We start from the raw sequence: 22,270 nt of genomic DNA on the forward strand, positions 1-22,270 counted from the left end.
AATCTTTCAAAATATTAATCAGTAGCAAATTTTTCCTTTTTTAGAAAGTAATGTACATTCACTGTAGAAAATACAGAAATAGAAAAAAGTATAACAACCAAAATAAAAACCACTAGTAATCCTTTTACCCCACAGGCAATATTATTATTTTTGTACTTTTCCTCACTGTTGCGAGTATAAAACAATTTGGGAATCATACTATATACTTCATAGTATATTTCCTACTTTGGCTTTATTTTACATAAACCTCTTCCTCTCCACCCTTTTTAAGGTGTTCTCTCCATCTCCAGACTGTCTGAACTCCAAATTTCTGAGAGAGTGGGAGTGGAACAAACATTATTTTTTCTTTTGAATCACTAATTTATAATGATAGTGCCTGCTGATTTATTAAGGCATTTCTTACACTCTGGCCACGTGAATAAAAGCATAGTAGTATTGGGTTGTGGGAATAATATTCCTCTGGAAAGTAGACAAAAAGGACTTTGACTTCATAGGTCTACAAGTAAATAAGTGAAAACACACCAAGTCCACTGAGTCTTTCTGAAGACGTAAGTTACAGTTTTCCAAATGTGTCATTTCTTATTCACAAATGCATGTTGTTGTGTGCTGTCGAGTCAATTCTGACTCATAGCAAACCTATAGGACAGAGTAGAACTGCTTTATAGGGTGTCCTAGGTTGTGATCCTCAGGGGAGCAGATTGACTGGTCTTTTCTCCCTCGGAGCCACTGATGGTTTCTAACCGTTGACATTTTGGCTAAGCAGCACTTTAACCATTGCACCACCAGAGCTTCTTCACTAATGCATATTAAAAAAAAAAACAAACCCAATGCCATCATTCCGACTTGTAGCAACCCAAAAGCAACCATACGGGATAGAAGAGAATTTCCCCATAGGATTTCCAAGACTGTAAATCTTTATGGAAGCAGACTGCCACATCTTTTTTCTGTGGAGCAGTTGATGGGTTCGAACTGCTGACATTTCAGTTAGCAACTGAGCGCTTAACCACTGTGCCACCAGGGCCCCTACAAATGCATAAACCTTACCAAATCTCACTCTGAATAATGTCTTTTTTCATTGGTTTTAGTTGTGGGACTTCTCGACCACTATCGGGCATGTCCTTTTGTTAGGACTAAAATGGCCTCTCTTCAGGAAAAATGAAAGTTTCACAGGTGCGTTGAAGTCTCCAATTTCCTCCCTGTCCTTAAATGGCATAATCTATGTATATCATGATTTAGTTTGGGTAGCTACCAGATAAATCAAGGGTCTGGGCAGTCCTTGCAGAGGTTCTGATGGCCTAAATGGGGAGCGTCTTTGCAGGGAAACTGTTAGAATTGGTGAGCAGGCAGAAAAAAAAACCTCCCAGTGTTGCCCAAAGTTACAAACAAGCCTTAAATTTACTCCAGTCAACTTTTGACTTGGTATTCAAAAAGCATTCTCATGTGCGATTAGATCAAACATCAAAGACAGGTCACCCAATCAGATACTGTTATCTGTAGAGTTTCCAGGACCGCTAACAAAGAAGCATCTCTCACCGATCAACATGCTGAATTCTGAAACTTAAGCTAAAAGAGAATCTTTAGGAAGCTTTGAGACAACAATGCTATTTGCTAAGAGTGCCTACTCAACTGTTAGCCTAAAACATCACTGATTTGCTGAGGTCAACAAGAGATCAAGAGATTTCAGGACTGTGGAGCCCTGAAGTTGGGGTGGCCAAAAAACAGTACGAGAAGATTAATTTACCCACTCTTCATTCATTCAGTAATTATTATTAAGTATTGATATGTTAATCAGTATTGGATGTAGGTGGGCAATTTGTGCTAAATGTAGAAGAGTAATTAAGTTTGAGTAGCCTTAAGATACATCCAGAAGACAAACATAATTAAGAGGAAATTCCATTTTGTGTCTCTCAAAGATTAGTATAGGCCATCTAATTCATAAACCACAGGTCATTTCTTACAGTTCCCCTTTCTGTCTAATCATGTATTTCAAATCTCACCTCTCAGTAACAACCACTTAGCCTCAAGATTCTTTCCAGTAAGAACCCACACAGCATTTGGGTCTCTCTTTCCTATCTATTTTAGTTCTTTATTCATTTAATTCTACTTAACTTCTCTGGAGGCAAGAACCTCTTTCTCTTCTTTCTTTCCTCCTCCTTTTCCTTTCTCTTCTTTATTTCTCCATTTTTCTCATTATTTAATTTTCTATAAATAGGGAAGCCCCTAAAATGACCTAGTAAGCAAGTGTCCTTTTCCTTTTCCATCCTTCTCTCTCTCCCCTCATCATTCTCCCAACTCAGCATTGGAGGAACTGGCTGGCAAAAGATGGCACAGGAGGAGAAAAGAACGAGTAAAGATGATAAGTGGTGGTGGCTGCATAGAGGCAGAGATGGGGTAGGGTGGGAACACGTTAATAAATCTTGTCCAGTATCTACTTTGAAGAGTGCATTGTTTATAAGGGAAGCAGATACAAGAATAAATAATTATAACGCAGCGTAACAAGACCAACAGCAGTACTGAGTTCAAAGTACCCATAGGAATGTAATTAACTATAGCTGGAACTATGCTCAAACATAACAATGATTATGAGGATGGCACAGGACCGGGCAGGGTTTTGTCCTGTTGTACATAGCGTCACTATGAATATGGAACTGACTTGATGGCACCTAACACAACAGCACAGCTGGAGCCTTCAGGGTTGGGGCACATATCTTGAGCGATCCTGATGTGGGGAGTGTAGGTGCATAAAATTCCTCTAGGGAACCACTAAAGAGGGGAAAGTTAAATTGTGGTGGAAACAGTAGCAAAGCTCCCTTGCTTTATAGTCAGATTTAGAGCCCAACCTCTGAATGTGCATAAACTGTTTGTTTAAATGTAAGCCCTGTAATAAGTCTTTGTTTTCCATATTTCCAGCTAGGTTCACCCATTGTTGCATAATAACTACCCAAAACATAGTGCTGTAAAGCAACGATCATGTTACTTATTGCTCATGATTGTATTGCTGGCTGGCCTGGCTCAATTTAGATGATTTGTCTCTGCTCCACTCATTGTTGCCTGGGCCCACTCAAGTGTATAGACTGGAGAAACCAAGATGATATCACTCATTTGTCTTGTCCCTCAGCAGGAATAGCAGGAATGATGGAGCACTCTCTCCTTGTGGTCTTTTATCCTCTGAGGCCTCTCTCTCCTCTTGGTTTTTTAACTGCCAGGACCTCTCTTTCTCTCCACATGGTCTCCCTAGAAGGATCACCAAAGGTCTTTACATGCTGGCTCAAGGCTTCAAGACAGCAAAAATTGGAATCTGTAAGATGTTTCGAGGCCTAACATCTAAAGTTGTATGTTACTTGCATTGCATTCTATTGGTCAAAGAAAGTCACAGGGTTGTTGTTAGGTGCCATGGGGTCGGTTTCAACTCGTAGCAACACTATGTACAACAGAACAAAACACTGCATCCTCACAATCATTGCTATATTTGAGGCCATTGTTACAGTGTCAATTCATCTGGTTGAGGGTCTTCCTCTTTTTCACTGACCCTCTACTTTACCAAGCATGATGTTCTTCTCCAGGAACTGTTCCTTCCTGATAAGATGTCCAAAGTATGTGTGGTGACATCTCACCATCCTCACTTCTAAGGAGCATTCTGGTTGTTCTTCTTCCAAGACAGATTTGTTTGTCCTTCTGGCAGTCCATGGTATATTGAATGTTCTTTGCCAAGACCATAAGTCAAAAGTGTCAATTCTTCTTCGGTCTTCCTTATTCATTCTCCAGCTTTCACATGCACAGGAGGCGACTGAAAATACCATGGCTTGAGTCAGGTGCACTTTAGCCCTCAAAGTGGTCTTTGCTTTTGAAACTTTAAAGAGGTCTTTTGCTACAAATTTGCCCAATACAATACATCATTTGATTTCTTGATTACTGCTTCCATGGGTGTTGATTGTGGATTCAAGTAAAATGAATTCCTTGACAACTTCAGTATTTTCTCCATTTATCATGATGTTGGTTATTGGTCCAGTTGTGAGGGTTTTTGTTTTCTTTATGTTAACATGCAATCCATACTGAAGGCTATAGTCTTTAATCTTCGTCAGTAAGTGCTTCAAATCCTCTTCACGCTCAGCAAGTGAGGTTGTGTCATCTGCATAATGCAGGTCGTTAGTGAGTCTTCCTCCAATCCTGATGCCTTGTTCTTCTTCACACAGTCCAGCTTCTTGGGTTATTTGCTCAGCATACGGATTGAACATGTATGGTGAAAGGATACAACCCTGACACACACCTTTCCTGATTGTAAGCCATGCAGTAGCCCCTCGTTCTGTTGAACGACTCCCTCTTGGTCTACGTACTAGTTCCTCATGAGCGCCATTAAGTGCTCTGGAATTCCCATTCTTTGCAACGTTATCCGTAATTTGTTATGATCCACACAGCCAAATGCCTTTGCTTAGTCAATAAAACACAGGTAAACATCTTTCTGGTATTCTCTGCTTTCAGCCAAGATCCACCTGCAAGATATTTTGAAGCCTAACCTCTACAGTTGCATGCTACTTCCACTGCATGTTATTGGTCAAAGAAAGTCACAGGGACTTTTCCCAATTTCCCAAAGTTAAAAGGAGAAAAAAATCCACAGTTTGATGGGAAGAGTGAGAGTCACATTACAGAGGGACACACATGACAGGAAGAATTGTAGCAGCTATCTTTGGAAGCTAACTTTAGAGCAATTTGAGAGGCTGTCCTCTGGCCCCACCAATTCAAATCCCTTCACACGCAAAACCTATGTAAACGGAAAAGCTTCAAACTGGAGGTATTCATGTCAGACTAAGAATGATGGGGCCAACATTCATTCTCAGGAAACGAAAGGTCAGTATGGAAACCATTTAAGGAAGAGTGTGTCAAGATGCAAACGACTGTTCTCGGGAATAATGTGTTCATAACTAACCAGCCAGTCAGGATGTAAACTATCTGGGAAAAATGTGTAAACAACTGGCTCTTGGAACCAACTACAATCATGAATGTTGTTGTTGTTGTTAGGTGCTGTCGAGTTGATTCCGACTCATAGCAACCCTATGTACAACAGAACGAAACACTGCTGGGTCCTGGGCCATCCTCACGATCATTGTTATGCTTGAGCCCATTGTTGCGACGACTGTGTCAATCAATCTTGTGGAGGGTCCTCCTTTTGTTTGCTGACGCTCTATGTTACCAAGCATGATGTCCTTCTCCAGGGACTGGTCCCTCCTAATAACATGTCCAATGGATGTTTGCAGCTGTTTCTTCTCATTTTGAGTCATGCCACATCAGCAAACGAAGCTCCTGAAAACTTAATGCCAGCCACGTCATTAAGATCAACTCTACTCTGAGGAAGTGGTCTTCCCCAGTGGTCTTTCGAGTGTCTTCTAATCTGAGGGGCTCATCTTCTGGCATTATATCAGATGATGTTCCACTGCTATTCCTAAAGTTTCCACTGGCTAATTTTTTTGCAAGTAGACCAACAGGTCCTTCTTCCTAGTCTTAGCCTGGAAGCTCTGCTGAATCCTGCCTACCAGCAGTGACTCTGCTGATGTTTGAATACCAGTGGCATAACTTCCAGTATCACAGCAAAATACAAGCCTCCACAGTATGACAAACTGACAGATGCATGGGGGACAACCATGAATAGCTGATGACAATTCTATGATCAAGTATGACTAAACTGGCTGAACCAAGTGGCCTACCTTTACATTTCAGAGGACTTCAAGCTGAAGCTGATTTTATTTATAATCTTATTTATGAACAATCATTAACCTCCCTCACCTTGCCATTGTTCTCTACGTATGTAGACGCATCTTTCTACTTGAACAATGGAGCACTTTGTATTTTTACCTAGTGTTGCCCAGCTATAGCTGTTATTATTCCTCAATAAAAATATTCTTCTTTCATTAACAGAGTATTATTGATTGAATTTTGTTCCCCGAGAAATGTATCAATTTGGCTGGGCCATGATTCCTTATATTGTGTGATTTTCCTATACATTGTAAATCCTGCCTCTATGATGTTAATGAGGGAGGATGGGCGGCAGTTGTGTTAATGAAACAGGACTCAATCTACGAGATTGGATCATGTTTTGAGGCAATCTCTTGAGATATAAAAGAGAGAAGCAAGCTGAGAGACAAGGATCTCATACCACCAAGAAAGGAGCAGTGCCCAGAGCAGAGTGCTTCCTTTGGACCCAGAGTCCCTGTGCAGAGAAGGCCGACAGAGAGAGAATGCCTTCTCCTGGAGCTGACAGCCTGAATTTGGAGTTTTAGCCTACTTTACCGTGAGGAAATAAATATCTCTTTTTTAAAGCTATCCACTTGTGGTATTTCTGTTATAGCAGCACTAGATGACTAAGACATAGTATAAGATTTTCTTTGTTGACATCTACCATATTTTTATGCAAATAATGTGCACCTTCTATGTTTGTTTGCCAACAAAGCCCTCCCCCCAGAGGTATTTTTGTAAGCATCCTATGCTAATTTTCTTACATGTTGCTGTAAAAAAAATTAGCATAGCACACTTACAAGAAAACCTCATAGGGGGAAGGCGTGATTGGCAAACAAATGTAGAAAGTGCACATGTGCACATTATTTGCATACAAATACAGTATTCATCTCCTCCATCAAAAGTCTTGTAGAATTATGACTTTGGCTTTAAGCTGAGAATCTCATCATGTAAATCAAGTCTAGATGCAGGTGAGGTTCCTTGGGTGCAGTTGCTCAGGTATGTTTCTCTTATTTCAGAGACTTGTGCCCTAAAGAGACAAGTTGTCTGTCCCCAACCCTACATAAAATAGTGAAATTTGCATATATTTACCTCAATAGACATGCCCTTTCAAAAAGAGAAAAAACAAAACACATATAGTATTCACTGATCTGTAATAATTCTGAAATTCAGCTGGATAGGTGTCTCCTATCCCCCCTATTCTAAAGACAGAAAATATTGCTGGCTTAGGACCCAGTTCTGCTCCCTGGGAGAGGTTTCCTAATCTATTATTTTCTAAGACTCTGTGATGGTTAATGTTAAGTGTCTAGTTGGCTACAGCCACTGCTGAGTGCCCAATCTGCCAACAGTAGAGACGAACAGTGGGTCCCCAATATGACACCATTCCCCTGGCCAATCAGCCAGTAACCAGGTGGCAAATTGGTATGTTGGACTGCTTCCATCACGGAAAAGGCTGCGTTTTGTTCTCACTGGGATAGATACTTACTCTGGATATGGATTTACCTTCCCTGCATGCAATGCTTCTGCCAAAGCTACCATTCATGGACTTACAGAATGCCTCATCAACCATCATGGTATCCCACACAGCATTACTTTGGATCAAGGAACTCACTTCACAGCAAATGAAGGGCACCAGTAGGCCCATGCTCATGGAATTCACTGGTCTTGCCACATTCCCCACCATCCTGAAGCAGATGGCTTGATAAAATGACAGAATGCTTTCTAAAGACACAGGTACGGCACCAGCCAGGTAGCAGTACCTAGTATGGTTGGGACAGTGTTCTCTAGCAGGCTATACGTACTGTAAACCAGCATCCCAACATACAGTGCTGCTTCTTCCGTAGCCAGGATTCATGGGCCCAGGAATCAAGCAGTGGAAAAGAAAGTGGTACCACTCACTATTACCCCTAATGACCCACTAGCAGAATTTTTGCTTCCTATCCCTGCGACCCTATGCTCTGTGGGTCTAGAGGTCTCAGTTCCAATAAGAGGAGATGAACAACAGCCTCCATATATAAAAGTTATTATTTCATAATGACACAGGGAAAGGTAAGAGAAAGACCTGGTTGGTACAAGTTTTATTTTCTAATACTGGTGGAGTTCAGTTTGTTTATCCAGTGCATAAAATCAAGACTCTTAGAAATAACAGCTAGAAAATAAACTTTCTTTTGTGAAGCTGAATAATTATAAAATAAACTATAATCGGATGCTAGAAAGATCTTTGCAGACATATCAGTGTGAATACTTATAGTTCATTTGTAATGTAGAATTATCCTTGAAGCGTTTAACTGGGTTAAATTTTGAAATTATAATAGCTTTTTCTGAGAGAGGAAACCCTGGTGGCGTAGGGGTTAAGTGCTACTACGGCTGCTAGCCAAGAGGTCGGCAGTTGGAATCCGCTAGGCACTGCTTGGGAACTCTATGGGGCAGTTCTGCTCTGTCCTGTAGGCTCACAATGAGTCAGAATCGACTCAGCTGCAGTGGGTTTGGTTTTGGTTTTTTTTTTCTAGGAGAGGAAAAATCTAGGAAGCAGAGGGTTTTACAAGCCTGTGATGGGTAACGCCCTTCCCCCCAAAAAAACCCAACCCTGTGCCGTCGAGTCAATTCTGACTCATAGTGATATTATAGGACAGAGTAGAACTGCCCCATAGAGTTTCCAAGGAGCACCTGGCAGATTTAGGTTAGCAGCCATAGCACTTAACCACTATGCCACCAGGGTTTCCTGTGGGTAGCCTCAGCAAATTATGACCTGAGCCAAATTATGACCTGCCTGCCACCTACTTCTGTAAATTAGGTTTTATTGCAACAAAATCATGCCTATTTGTTTACAGGTTGTCTGACTGCTTTCCCACTACAACAACAGAATCGAGCAGTTGTAACAGAGACCATATTGTCACAAAGCCTAAAATATGTACTATGTGCCCTTGACAGAAAAGTTTGCTGACTAATGTTTATTGCCTTCTTCTGAAAGGGGATTATCTTGGAATAGATGAGAAGAGGTGAAAATTTCTGCCTACAGAGAAAAGTTATCTAATGCAATTTTCTCGTATTCTGTTTCTCCTCCTCACGTAACTTGCAAAATATTTTCATGGAGTTGGAGAAGAGGATTATCCTGGGAAAACAAAACCAAATCAATAAGAGCCTTTTGAAGAAAATCAAAGACTGAGAAGAATTAAGCAGAGGTAAAAGTAAAACAAAACAGCTTCACTGAGGTATAATTTCCAAACCATAAAATTCACCCATTTTAAGTATACGGTTCACTGATTTTTAGCAAATTTATAGAATTGTGCAACCTTAACCACATCCTGTTTTAGAACACCGCCATCACACCAAACAGTTCCTTCGTTCCTGTTTGCAATCAGTCCCCACTGTAATTTTCCCCAGACCAGGCAACCAGGGATTCTGCTTTCTTTATCTATAGATTTGTCTCTTCTAAAAATTTGAAATAAGGGGAATCATACAATATGTAGTCTTAAGTGACTGGCTTTTTCACAGAGCATGTTTTTAAAGTTCATCTATGTTGTAACATGTATGAGTACTTTGTTCCTTTATATTACTGAACAGTGTTCCATTTTGTGTATCCATTCATCAGGTATTGGACATTTGGATTATTTCCAGTTTGGGACTATTAGCTACGATAATGCTATGAACCCTCACGTACAAGTCTATGTTTTCATTTTGGGGTGGGGGGGAAGTAGATACCTAGGAGTGGACTGAGTCATATGGGAAGTACATGTTTAACTCTTCGAAGAAGTGCCAAGCTGTTTGCTCAAGTGTCTGTACCATTTTATATTCTCACCAGCAATGTACGAGTGTTCTAGTTTCTCTGCATCCTTACCAGAACTTGGTATTGTCAGTATTTTTTATTATAGCCATTTTAGTAGTGTGTGAGGTCAGTGGTGCTTCAGTGGTAGAATTTTCGCCTTCCATGTGAGAGACCCAAGTTCAATTACCAGCCAACACACCTTATGTGCAGCCATCACCCGTCTGTCAGTGGAGGGTTGCATGTTGTTCTGATGCTGAACAGGTCTTTGCAGAGCTTCCAAGCTAAGACAGACGTGGAAGAAAGACCTGGAGATCTATTTCCAAAAAATCAGGCAATGAAAACCCTATGGATCATAACAATCTGATCCCATTGTGCACTGGGTGCCCATGAGTAGGGGGGTTTGACTCGACAGCAGCTAAGTAGCTGTGGGTAAAAAAAAAAAAAAAAAAAACCGTTGCGGTCAAGTTGATTCCAACTCATAGTGTTTTATTGTGGTTTTAACTGATATTTTTCAAATGACTAATGATATTGAGCATCTTTTCATGTGCTATTAGCCTTTTTATAAGTTTTCTTTGGTGAAATATCTCAAATATTTGCCCATGTTTTAATTCAGTTGTTTATTTTTCATAACTAAGTTGTAAGAATAATTTATATATTATAAATACAAATTCTTTTCAGATATGTGATTTGCAAATATTTTATTCCAGTCTTCAACTTGTCTTTTCACTTTCTTAATAATGTCTTTGGAAGAGGAGAAATTCTTAGGTTTTATTAAAGTCCAATATATAAAAATTTTCTTTTATGTATCATGCTTTTGGTATCATATATAAGAAATTCTTCTTTAACCATAGATCACAAAGATTTTCTCCTGTATTTTCTTCTAAAAGTTTTATAGTTTTAGCTCTTAGATTTACGTCCGTAAATACATTTTGAGTCAATTTTTGTGTACAAAGTGAATTAAGAGTCTAAAGTCTTTTTTTTTTTTTTTTTGCATGTTAATATCCACTTGTCTTAGAAGTTGTTAAAAACAAGCAATTATCCTTTGTCCCGTTGAGTTGGCTGAACACATTTGTCAAAAAATCAATTGACTATAAATGAAAGCATTTATTTCTGAGCTTTCCGTTTTATTCCATTGATTTGTGTGTCTATCCTTATGCCAATACCACACTGTCTTTACTATTGTAGTTTTACACAAAATTTTAAAAACTGGTAGTGCAAGCCCCCAACTTTGTTCTTCTTTTCCAAAATTGTTTTGACCCTTCTAGGTCTTTTGCAATTCCATGAGAATTTTAAGATCAGCTTGTCAATTCCTACAAAGAAACGTGCTATCATTTGATAGGGATTGTATTGACTTTGTAGAGCAATTTGGAGAAATTTGCCATTTTATAAATATTGGGTTTTCTACTCAATGAACATGGAGTATCTTTCCATTTATTTAGATCATTTTTAATTTCTCTCATGAATGTTTTATAGTTTTACTTTTACAGGAATTGCACTTCTCTTGTTAAATTTATTCCTAAGTATTTTATTCCTATTTATGCTATTTGGATTGAAATTTCAATATGTCATCAAAATTTTTTAAATTTTATTTTCAGATTTTTGTTGCTTGTACGTGGAATAGAATTTATTTTTTAATATTAATCTTATATCCTGGAAACTTGTTTATGATTATAGAACCATATTAAAAAATAGATTCCTTAGAATTTTCAACATACGGGATCATGTTATCTACAATAGAGAAAGTTTTATTTCTTTCTCTCCAGTGTACATAATTTAATGTCTTTTTTTTTTCTTGGCTTATTGAACTGGCTAGAATCTTCAGTACAATTTTGAATAAAAGTATTGAGAGTGGTCATTTTTTAATTTGATCCCAATCTTAGAGGTAAAACACTAAGTCTTTCACCATTAAATCTAGTGTTAGCTATAGTTTTTATTGACAGATGTTCTTGATCAGGCTGAGAAAGTTTCCTTCTACTGTTGTTGTTGTTAGGTGCCGTCAAGTCAGTTCCGAATGATAGCGACCCTATGTACAACAGAACAACACACTGCCTTGTACTGCGCCATCCTTACAATTATTGTTATGCTTGTGCCCATTGTTGCAGCCACTGTGCCAATCCATCTCATTGAGGATCTTCCTCTTTTTCGCTGACCCTCTACTTTACCAAGCATGGTGTCCTTTTCCAGGGACTGGTGCCTCCTGATAACACGTCCAAGGTATGTGAGACGAAGACTCATCATCCTTGCTTCTAATGAGCATTCCAGCTATACTTCTTCCAAGACAGGCATGTTCTTTCTTCTGGCAGTCCATGGTATATTCAATATTCTTTGCCAAACCGTAATTCAGAGGCATTAATTCTTCTTAGTTTGATGATTTGTTTTGAAATCATGAATGGATGTTGGATTCTGTCAAATGATTTTTTCTCATGCATTGGGATAGTCGTATGATTTTTGTGCCTTATTCTATTAATGTAGGGTATTACATTAATTAATTTTCAGATGTTAAACCAACTTAGAATTCCTGGGATAAAATACATTTGGTCCTAATGGATAACCTGTTATATATGTTGCTATATTCAGTTTGCTATTTTGTGTTAAGGATTTTTGCACTCATGTTAATGAGGTATGTTGGAATGTAGTTTTATTTTCTTTTGATAGCTTTGTCTAACTTTGGTATCAGGTTAATAATGGCCTCATAAAATGAGTTGTGAATTATTTCTTCTTCCTCTATTAGCAGTAAGAATTTATATTGAATTGGTATTATTTCTTCTTTAAATGTTTGAAAAAAATTCATCAGTGAAGCTATCTGGACCAAGGCATCTCTTTGTGGAAAGACTAAATTTATAATTCAATTTCTTTGCTGTAGGTCTATTCAGATTTGCCACTTGTGGCAATTTATGGTTTTGTAGTTTGTCATTTTAGGAATTTGCCATTTCATGTAAGTTTTCTAATTTGATGACATGTATCTCTTTATTATAACCTCTGGTAATCTTATTTCTCTACGGTTGGTAGTGATGTTTCATTCTTGATTTGGTAATTTGTGTGCTCTCTCTCTCTGTCTTCCTCCCTCCCTTTGGCCAGTCTAAAAGTTTATGTAGTGAGCATTCTGCTGTTGATGAGTGGACTGTTCTGTAAATGTCATTTGGGTTAAGTTGGTTAATAATGTTGTCTCTATCACCTCTATCCTTACTGGCTTTCTATTAGTTCCATCAATTATTGAGAGTGAGTTACCAAAACTCCCAACTATTATTGTTGACTTAGCTATTTATCTCTTCAATTCTCTCGGTTTGTATTTTGAGGCTTGTCGTCTCTATAATATGTATTCCGTGAAATTCCGTTTTGGTAAATATGAATTTAGCAACTCCATCTCTCTGTGGTTTTGGTCTATGATGTATCTTTTTCCATTATTTAACCTATTCGTGTCTTTGAATCTGAAGTGCATCTCATAAAAAATGTGTAGTTGTATCTTGCTTTTTATCCTTTCTGATAATATTTGCTTTTTGATTGGAATTTGGGCCTATTCTCATTTAATGTAATTATGGATATGGTTTGATTTATACATGACATTTTGCTATTTTCCATGTGTCTCATGTCTTTTTCCTCTATTCTTTTTTTCTTTATTTTATTTTGTGCTGAACAATTATTTTTATTGTAACACTTCATTCCCTCCATTTCAGGCTGAGGGTATTTATTAAATGGATACTGTTGCAAGTTTTTGTTATACAGAGCTCAATCTATCCTTAGCCAATCATTTTCTTTTTTCTTAGGGATATAAATAAATGTTCAAAAGGTACTCAGTTTAGATGACACAGCATGAAAAATAGGTCAACCCACACTTTTTTTTTTAACTCCCTATTTCCCTTTTCTCTCATTCCTTGGTAACCACTAATCTTCTTTGTCTCAATGGATTTACCCATTCTAGATATTTCATATAAATGGGATCATACAACATTTGTCTTCTGTGTCTGGCTTATTTAACTTAGGATGATGTTTTTTCAAGGCTAATCCATTTGGTGGCATGTATCAGGACTTCGTTTCTCTCTATAGTTGAATAATACTCCATTGTGCATAAGTATATATACCACAGCAGCTCTCTGTTTTATGTTCCCATTAGCAGTGTATGAGGGGTCCAATTTCTCCACATCTATGCCAACACTTGTTATTTTCATTTTCCTTTTTTTTTTTTTTTTAATAACAGCCATCCTAGGGTGTGCAAAGTGGTATCCATTGATTTTTTAATTATTTTCTTGAGTTACTTTCTTAGTGATTGATAGTGATTAAAGTACACATCTTAAATTATTGCAATTCACTTCAGTTAATACTGACTTAATCTCAGTCAAATATAGCAACTTTACTCCAATATAGGTTCATTTCCTCTCTCGTTCTTTGTGCTATTACTGTCATGTATATTTTATGTGTATATATTATAAACCCCCAAAAATAGTTATAAATACTGCTCTATACAGTCTTATGCTTTAAAAAAGAAATTAAGAGAAAATAATATTTATATAATCTTTTATATTTACCTACATATTGACATTTCTTGTGCTCTTCATTTCTTTCTCTAGATTCAGGTTACCACCTGGTTCTATTTCCTTTCAGCGGTTTATCTGGGAATGTCTTCATTTCACCTTCATTTTTGAAATACAGTTTGGTTGGATATAGAATTCCAGAATTCTAGAGTTTGGCTTGATATAGAATTGACAGACCAAAAATGTAACATTCCATGTTCGTGTGAGCTCAGATTGTTTCAGCTAAGAAGTAAGTGTTAATCATATTTTTACTACCCTGTATGTGATGAGTTGTTTTTCTTGTGCTGTTTTTACCATATCCTCACTATGGCTTTCTGCAATTTTTAGGTTTAGATGTGGATCTTTTTTTGTTTATTCTACTTGGAGTTTTCTGAGCTTCTTTTATCTGTAGGTTAGTTGTTTTTTTTTTTTAAGGAAATCTTGGAATTTTTTAGCCATTATTTTCCAAATATTTTTATGCCCTCTTTTTCCTACCTTCCCATTACATATGGGTTGTTACACTTCTTGTTGTCTCACAGGTTTCTGAGGCTCTATTCATTTTTCTTTAAACAGCCTTACTGAGATACATACACTAGAATTCATTTGTTTTAAGTGTACAATTGAATAATTTTTAGCATATTTGTAGAGTTGTGCAACCATCTCCACAATCTAATTTTAGAACCCTTCCATCACTCTAAAAAGGAACCTCATACCCACTTGTAGTTACTCTCATTCGCACCCCCAGATCTAAATAAACTTTATTAAAAATTTGGTCTTTGTAGATTTTTTTAATGACCTTTCATAGAAATGAAATCATACAATATGTGGTTTTGTATATGATTTCTTTAACAGCATATTTTTGAGGTTCATCCATGTTGTAGCATGTATCAGTACTTTTTTTTTTTTTTTATGTTGACTAATCTTGCATTGCATGGATGTACCACACTTTGTCTTTCAATATGACAGCTGATGAACGTATAGGTTGTTTCCACTTCTTGGTTATTACGAACGATTCTCCCATGAACATTTGTATGCAATTTTTTGTTTGGTTATATTTCTGCATTTCTTTTGTGTAAATTCCTAAGAGTGAAATTACTGGGTCATATGGTAACTTTACATTCAACATTTTGAGAAACTGCCAGACTGTTTTTCAAACAGTGGCTATACCATTTTTTCATTTCTACAAACATTGTATTAAAACTCCAATGTTTCCACTTTCTTGTCAACCTTTGTTTTCGTTTGTCTTTTTGATTCTGATTAATGCTGATCTATTTCCCCCATTATGTTCCAGTCCCCAGAAATCATAACAAGGATTGAAGTGGAGCATCACAGAAATGTAACAGCCAATCAAGTGCTCAGAGTCATATGAAAAGCCAACAAGAAGGGCTACAGGGGCCAGGATTGCTTCCTCTGCTGAATCCTGACACTTGGATATACTGGAAAAATTCTGGGGACATACCAGATAGACGTGGTGGTTCCTTGTACTACAACATACCCATGTAGAGCAAATCCACGATCTTTCACCAAGAGGAAATGACTCTTTCCGGGCACTGGGCATGGATGTTGAGCTTGGGTTGGATGCTGCCCAAGCTGGACTTGAGCTTTTCCCTTTTGGACATGATGGTTTGAAGCCATGATGGCTTTCAACCTGGTCAGCCACCAGGCATCTCCCAGTCCGTTACCTGTTTCACCTTCTGCCCCACTGTTGAGGTCCCAGTATACCTTGTGACACCATGAAAAGCACTATGAAGTGGCATTTGGAGATACTGTTTTCTATAGGGAAACCCTGGTGGCATAATGGTTAAGTGCTACGGCTGCTAACCAAAGGGACAGCAGTTCGAATCCACCAGGCGCTCCTTAGAAACTCTACGGGGCAGTTCTGCTCTGTCCTATAGGGTTGCTATGAGTCAGAATCGACTCGATGGCACTGGGTTTTGTTTTTTGTTTTCTATAGTAGTAGTACTGAATTTTTCTGTTATTGGAGACTTTTTTTTCTGGTTGATTAATAGTACATATTCTACTCAAAGACGAATTTTAATGTTAATAAATATTTTCTGAGTTTATTTTTATGAAATCAGACTATAACTTCACGGCAATTCTGTCCTTAGCATTTAGTAGAATGTCTAGTAAGTAGTAGATGCTCGATATTCAATAAATATTTACTGAATGGAAAAAATACTCAAGCTCTTCTAGAGTTTCTGTTAGATATATCAGAGGGATGTTACTTGGGATATTGATGCAGATTTTAATATTGGTAACTGATCCAGTTTGAATTTTATGGGTGGGACTGTGACGAGGAATCTGATATGTGAGAAAAGGAGATCCTCCTGAAACTTCTCTACCAGTGACTATAATGTATTGATGCTGTGCAGTGTTGCTTCAGCAGAGGTCAAGTGAGTACAGATCACAGATGTTTGAAGACTTTGGTTCCTGATTTTGTGTCCCAGCACAAACCATGTCCACGTGCTAGTATCAACACATATGAAACTAACAGTTTCAAAATGAACTCATGTCATTCCAGGGGCCTATGAACATAAATAAAACATGATGATGACTTGCCCATAGCCTTAAATAAGACACTTTGTTCTTTAAGCAAGGATGCCAAAAACTAGGTGGTGATGAAAATTTTCACCTTTACTTTAAATCTTCTTATTAACATATTTTATTACAAAAAGAAGTTTATTAACTGAAGAAAACTATAAAATATAGATATGTTTAGTAACTGTAAAATATATTTAGGTTATCAACAAGAATATATTAAAATGTATGGAATAAATTAGAAAATATAGGTAAATATTAGTATTAAATATAGATAATAAAACAGAGAAAAACAGTAATTAACTATAAACTTATCATCTTGAGGTTATCATTGGTAACTTTTTTTTTTTAATTGTGGTGACCATTGGTAGCATTTTGCTGTTTGATATTTCCTTCCAATTTTTTTTTCTATGGCTGCTTCTATTTGATGAGAAAGGTTTGGTGAAGGTGCTGGGATATTGGGAAGAAAGGAAGGCACCAACCAGAAAGACCCCACAGGGGAGCCCCAGCTAGAAGCTGTGGTCTGTGAGGAGGACCAGGGTCAAGGCATCTCCTGTTTGAACCCAGCTCCCCTGCAGGGAGACTCCCACCTGTCTGAGAAAAAATAATTCCAAATCACAATTTTGTCAGAGTTTCCTCTCACCAAATGAGATCATGTGGTAAAGGGAATAAACTGGAGCAAACAAATCAAGGAGATTGAGTGACACCCACCCATTGAACCCATTGCCATTGAGTCGATTCTGATTCATAGCCTCATAGCAACTCTATAGGACAGAATAGAACTGTCCCATAGGGTTTCCAAGGTGGTAAATCTTCTTGGAAGCAGATTTCCATATCTTTCTCCCACCGAGCTCCTGGTGGGTTTGAACCATTCATATTTCAGTTGGCAGCTGAGGGCTTTAGCCACTGCATCACCAGGGCTCCATTCTGAGTGATACCAGGAGGTGAAAGGAGACCAGGTGTGTCTGAGAACCTGTAAACGATGCTTATACTTGAAGAATCTGTCAGAACGGTGAGGAGGAAAATTTGTGAAAGACATAGGCCAGTGGTTTACCTGCTTGTCCTGGAAGGGAAATAAGAATTACCGTTCAAGACATGAAGAGAGGTCTGAAGACCACAAGATTGGAGCTGGCAATGTGGGTGGAGGTGAATTGTATGGGTAGACTTCTAGTTGGCCAAGGTGATCAGACAAAAACCTTTCTGCTCTTCTGTTGATCCCTTTTGGCAATTGCTGTCCACTGTCATGGTGGCCATCCAAATGCTGGTACTTGCAAACAGCACAGATGTGAGAGTAATTCAAATGCTTCTCAGCAGGAGTCCCAGAGAGTCAGTATAGAATTCTGCCCATCACAGCTGAGCTCCTAGCCCAAGTGGTGACCCCCACACCATCAAGTCCTAGAAAGAGGCTCTTTTGGGCGGTGTCCCATCAAGATGTTTTGAGCCAGGTAACCTTCTGCAGGTATTCATTTTGTCCCACAAGAAAATCCCAAATTGTATCCCGTTTTCATCCCGTCTTCCCTCTGCTGAGCAGCAGGGACATCAACAACTTTCTAATCTTCTGCATGCTCCAAGTGGGGTGCAGGCACCAGTTCCATGTTCACACAGGCCCTCAAACATCAGGGGGCGCAAAGGAGGCTCTTCTAAGAGCTTTTTCAAAGCATTCCACTTCAGTGGTCTCACCATAAAGGTCCTCTGAGCTCCTGCAGTTCATCAAGTCTGTGGCCAGCGAGTGAGATGCTAGTCTTACCTTCTTTCAAGCACCCCAATCTATGTAGGTGAGTAGAAAAAAAATCTGATCTTGCCCCAAAAGACATTTGGCCTTTGGCCGTCACTGTTGAGAGGTAATCTCTATGCCCTTGGACTGTACTGCCTGATAAGAGTGTCTTTGTTTACCTGGGGTGGGGATGGGGGCAGGGGCCTTGGGCTACTCCAAAAGTCTAACAATGTGATTTACGGTTGGAGCTTTGAGTCATATGGTACCAGCCCAGTCACTGGAGGGGCTGTCAACTGAGGTCAGCCGCAAGGGCAGTTGACCATGTAGCCCCAACAATACTCTGAACACCAAGGCTCAGGTGAGCTTCTCTAGTTGACAATACTCTGTGTGTATGGTCATATACTGTTACCAGGAGGAGTTAATGTTGTCCATGTCTCCATGGGGAGAGGACAACTGGAAGCTCCACATTTGGACCCCCCACACTCTGCCCTATGTGTCTCTTTCCTTGGCTGACTTTAGTCTGTATCCTTTCCATACAGTAAACAGTATAGCAGCTTTCAGTGAGTTCTGTGAGTCCTTCTAGTAAATTATCAAACCTCTGGGTTTTTTTGTTTTTTCTTTTTTTAATGTTATTGTGCTTTAGGTGAAAGTTTACAGTGTGAATTAGTTTCTCATTCGAAAATTTATATACAAATTGCTTCATCACATTGGTTGCAATCCCCAAAATGTGTCACACTCTCCCCTTTTCCCTTTACAGCCTGGGTTCCCCGTGTCCATTTGTCTAGTTTTCCTGTCCCTTCCTGCTTTTTGTCTTGCTTTTGGGCAGGTGTTGTCCATTTTGGTCTCATATACTTGATTGAACTAAGAAGCATGTCCCTCACCTGTACTATTGTTTGTTTTATAGGCCTGCCTAAAGTTGGCTGAAAGATGGCCTTGGGGAGTGGCTTCAGTTCTGAGTTAGCAGGGTATCCAGGGGCCATAGTCTAGGGGATTCCTCCAGTCTCTGTCAGACCAGTATTTGGTCTTTTTTTGTGAATTTGAATTTTGCTCTACATTTTTCTCCCATTCTGTCAGAGACCTCTGTTGTGATCCTTGTCAGAGCTGTTGGTGGTGGTAGCTGGACACCATCTAGTTCTTTTGGGCTCAGGCTGGCAGAGGCTGTTGTTCATGTGGTCTTTTAGTCCTTTGGACTAATATTTTCCTTGTGTCTTTGGCTTTTTTCATTCCCTTGCTCCGAATGGGATGGGGATGATAGATGTATCTTAGATGGCCACTTGAAAGCTTTTAAGACTCCAGGTACTACTTACCAAAGTAGAATGTAGAACATTTTCTTTATGAACTGTTATGCCAATTGACCTAGATGTCTCCTGAGACCATGATCCCAGTCCTCGACCCCAGAAACTTGGTCCCTCAAGGTGTTTGGGTGTGTCTACAAAGCTTCTCTGACTTTGCCCGGGTCAAGTTGTGCTGACTTCCCCTATATTGTGTGTTGTCTTTCCCTTCACCAAAGTTAACACTTGTCTACAATCTAGTTAGCAATTTCCCCTCCTCATTTTTCTCCTCCCTTGTAACCATCAAAGGTTTTTTTTTTTCTGTGTGTAAACCTTTCCTTTGGTTTCATACAATATTTATCCTTTTGTGATTGTTTATTTCACTCAGCATAATGTCCTCCAAATTCATCCACGTTGTGAAATGTTCCGTGAATTCATCATTGTTCTTCATCTTGTGTAGTATTGCACTGTGTGTATGTACCATAATTTGTTTATCCGTTCATCTACTGATGGTCACTTGCGTTGTTTCCATCTTTTTGCTATTGTGAATATTGCTGCAATGAACATTGGTGTGTATATGTCTATTCATAAGAAAGCTCTTATTCTCTAGGATGTATTCCTTATAGTGGGATTTCTGGATCACATGTATTTCCATTTCTAGCCTTTTAAGGAAGCGCCATAGTGGCTGTACCATTTTGCATTCCCACCATCAGTGCAAAAGAATTCCAATCTCCCCGCAACCCCTCCAACATTTGCTATTACTTTTTTTTTTTTTTTAATTAGTGCCAGGGGTGAGATGGTGTCTCATTGTAGTTTTGATTTGCATTTCTCTAATGGATAGTGATCATGAGCATTTCCTCATGTGTCTGTTAGTTGTCTGAATGTCTTCTTTGGTGAAGTGTCTGTTCATATCTTTTGCCTGTTTTTTAATTGAATTATTTGTCTTTTTGTTCTTGAGGTGTTGATGTATTCTATAGATTTTAGAGATTAGACTCTTGTTGAATATGTCAGGGGTAGTCAAAAATTTTTCCTAGTCTAGGTTCTCTTTTTACTCTTCTGGTGAAGGCTTTCGATGAGCATAAACGTTTAATTTTTTGGAGCTCCCTATTATCTAGTTTATCTTCTGGCGTTTGTGCATTGTTAGTTATGGTCTGTATTGTATTTATCCCATGTATTAAGGCACCTAGCATTGTCCCTATGTTTCTTTGATGATCTTTATTGTCTTTGTTGTTGCTTTTGTTAGGTGCCTTCGAGTTAGTTCTGACTCATAGTGACCCTATGGACAACAAAACGAAACACTGCCTGGTCCTGAGCCATCCTTACAAGTGTTGTTATGCTTGAGCTCATTGTTGCAGCCACTGTGTCAGTCCATCTCATTGAGGGTCTTCCTCTTTTCCGCTGATCCTGTACTCTGCCAAGCACAACGTCCTTCTCCAGGGACTGATCCCTCCTGACAACATGTCCAAAGTATGTAAAATGCAGTCTCGCCATCCTTGCTTCTAAGGAGCATTCTGGTTGTACTTCTTCCAAGACAGATTTGTCCGTTCTTTTGGCAGTCCATGGTATATTCAATATTCTTTGCCAACACCACAATTCAAAGGCATCAGTTCTTCTTCGGTCTTCCTTATTCTTTGTCCAGATTTCACATGCATATGATGTGACTGAAAATGCCATGGCTTGGGTCAGGCGCACCTTAGTCTTCAAAGTGATATCTTTGCTTTTCAACACTTTAAAGAGGTCCTTTTCAGCAGATTTACCCAATGCAATGTGTCTTTTGATTTCTTGACTGTTGCTTCCATGGCTGTTGCTGGTGGATCTGAGTAAAATGAAATCCTTGACAACTTCAACCTTTTCTCCGTTTATCGTGATGTTGCTCATTGGTCCAGTTGTGAAGATTTTTGTTTTCTTTATGTTGAGGTGGAATCCGTACTGAGGGAGTTTATTGTTTTAGGTTTTGTATTTTGGTCTGATCCATTCTGAGTTAGTTTTTGTGCATGGTGTGAGGTACGGGTCCTCTTTCATTTTTTTACAGATGGACATCCAGTTTTGCCAGCACCATTTGTTAAAAAGACTGTCTTTTCCCCATTTAATGGACTTTGGTACTTTGTCAAATATCAGCTTACCATAGGTAGGTGGATTTACACCCGGGTTCTTGATTCTGTTCCATTGGTCTATGTGTCTGTCATTGTACCAGTACCAGGCAGTTTTGACTACCATGCCTGTATAGCAGGTTCAGAGATCAGGTAGTATGAGGCCTCCTACTTTGTTCTTTTTCTTCAATAATGCTTTACTTATCCAGGGCCTCTTTCCTATCCACATAAAGTTGGTGATTAGTTTTTCCATCTCAGTAAAGAATTTTGGTTGGAATTTGGATTGGGATTTTGTTATATCTCTAGATTGCTTTGGGTAGTATTGACATTTTTGCAATGTTGAGTCTTCCTATCCATGAGCATGGTATGTTTTTCCATTTTTATAGGTCTTTTTTGGTTTCTTGTTGTAGAGTTTTGTAATTTTCTTTGTACTGGCTTTCATGTCCCTGGTTAAATTTATTCCTAAGTATCTCATCTTTTGGGGGGCTATCGTAAAAGGTATTTTGGAGTTCTCTTTGTTGTTATATAGGAATCCAACTGATTTTTGTATGGTGATCTTATATCCTGAGTCATTGCTGAATCTTTCTATTAGTTCCAGCAGCTTTTTTGTGAAATCCTTGGGATTTTCTATGTATAGGATCATATCCCCCCACGTG

The 22,270-nt window shown here is 38.6% G+C and overlaps 2 protein-coding genes across 7 annotated transcripts in view; both read left to right on the forward strand.

Annotated features, from left to right (window-relative positions):
- LOC126077980 (caspase-8-like) overlaps window positions 1-16,179 on the forward strand; it is a 77,099-nt gene extending 60,920 nt beyond the window's left edge. The window contains exons 5-9 of one of the 5 annotated variants that reach the window (XM_049887837.1): window positions 1,086-1,170; window positions 4,480-8,909; window positions 11,596-11,707; window positions 14,059-14,251; window positions 15,293-16,179. In XM_049887837.1, coding sequence (XP_049743794.1) covers window positions 1,086-1,159 — 74 coding nt within the window. In that variant the 3' untranslated portion in view covers window positions 1,160-1,170; window positions 4,480-8,909; window positions 11,596-11,707; window positions 14,059-14,251; window positions 15,293-16,179. Of the gene's footprint in view, window positions 1-1,085; window positions 8,940-11,595; window positions 11,708-14,058; window positions 14,252-15,292 lie in introns of all 5 variants that reach the window. The other 4 variants (XM_049887840.1, XM_049887836.1, XM_049887838.1 and 1 more) reach the window with 4 other exon arrangements.
- LOC126077978 (caspase-8-like) overlaps window positions 1-22,270 on the forward strand; it is a 117,680-nt gene that overhangs the window by 60,855 nt on the left and 34,555 nt on the right. The window lies entirely within an intron of this gene.

This window comes from Elephas maximus, chromosome 6, assembly GCF_024166365.1.
Source record: "Elephas maximus indicus isolate mEleMax1 chromosome 6, mEleMax1 primary haplotype, whole genome shotgun sequence".
NCBI classification, from domain to species: domain Eukaryota; kingdom Metazoa; phylum Chordata; class Mammalia; order Proboscidea; family Elephantidae; genus Elephas; species Elephas maximus.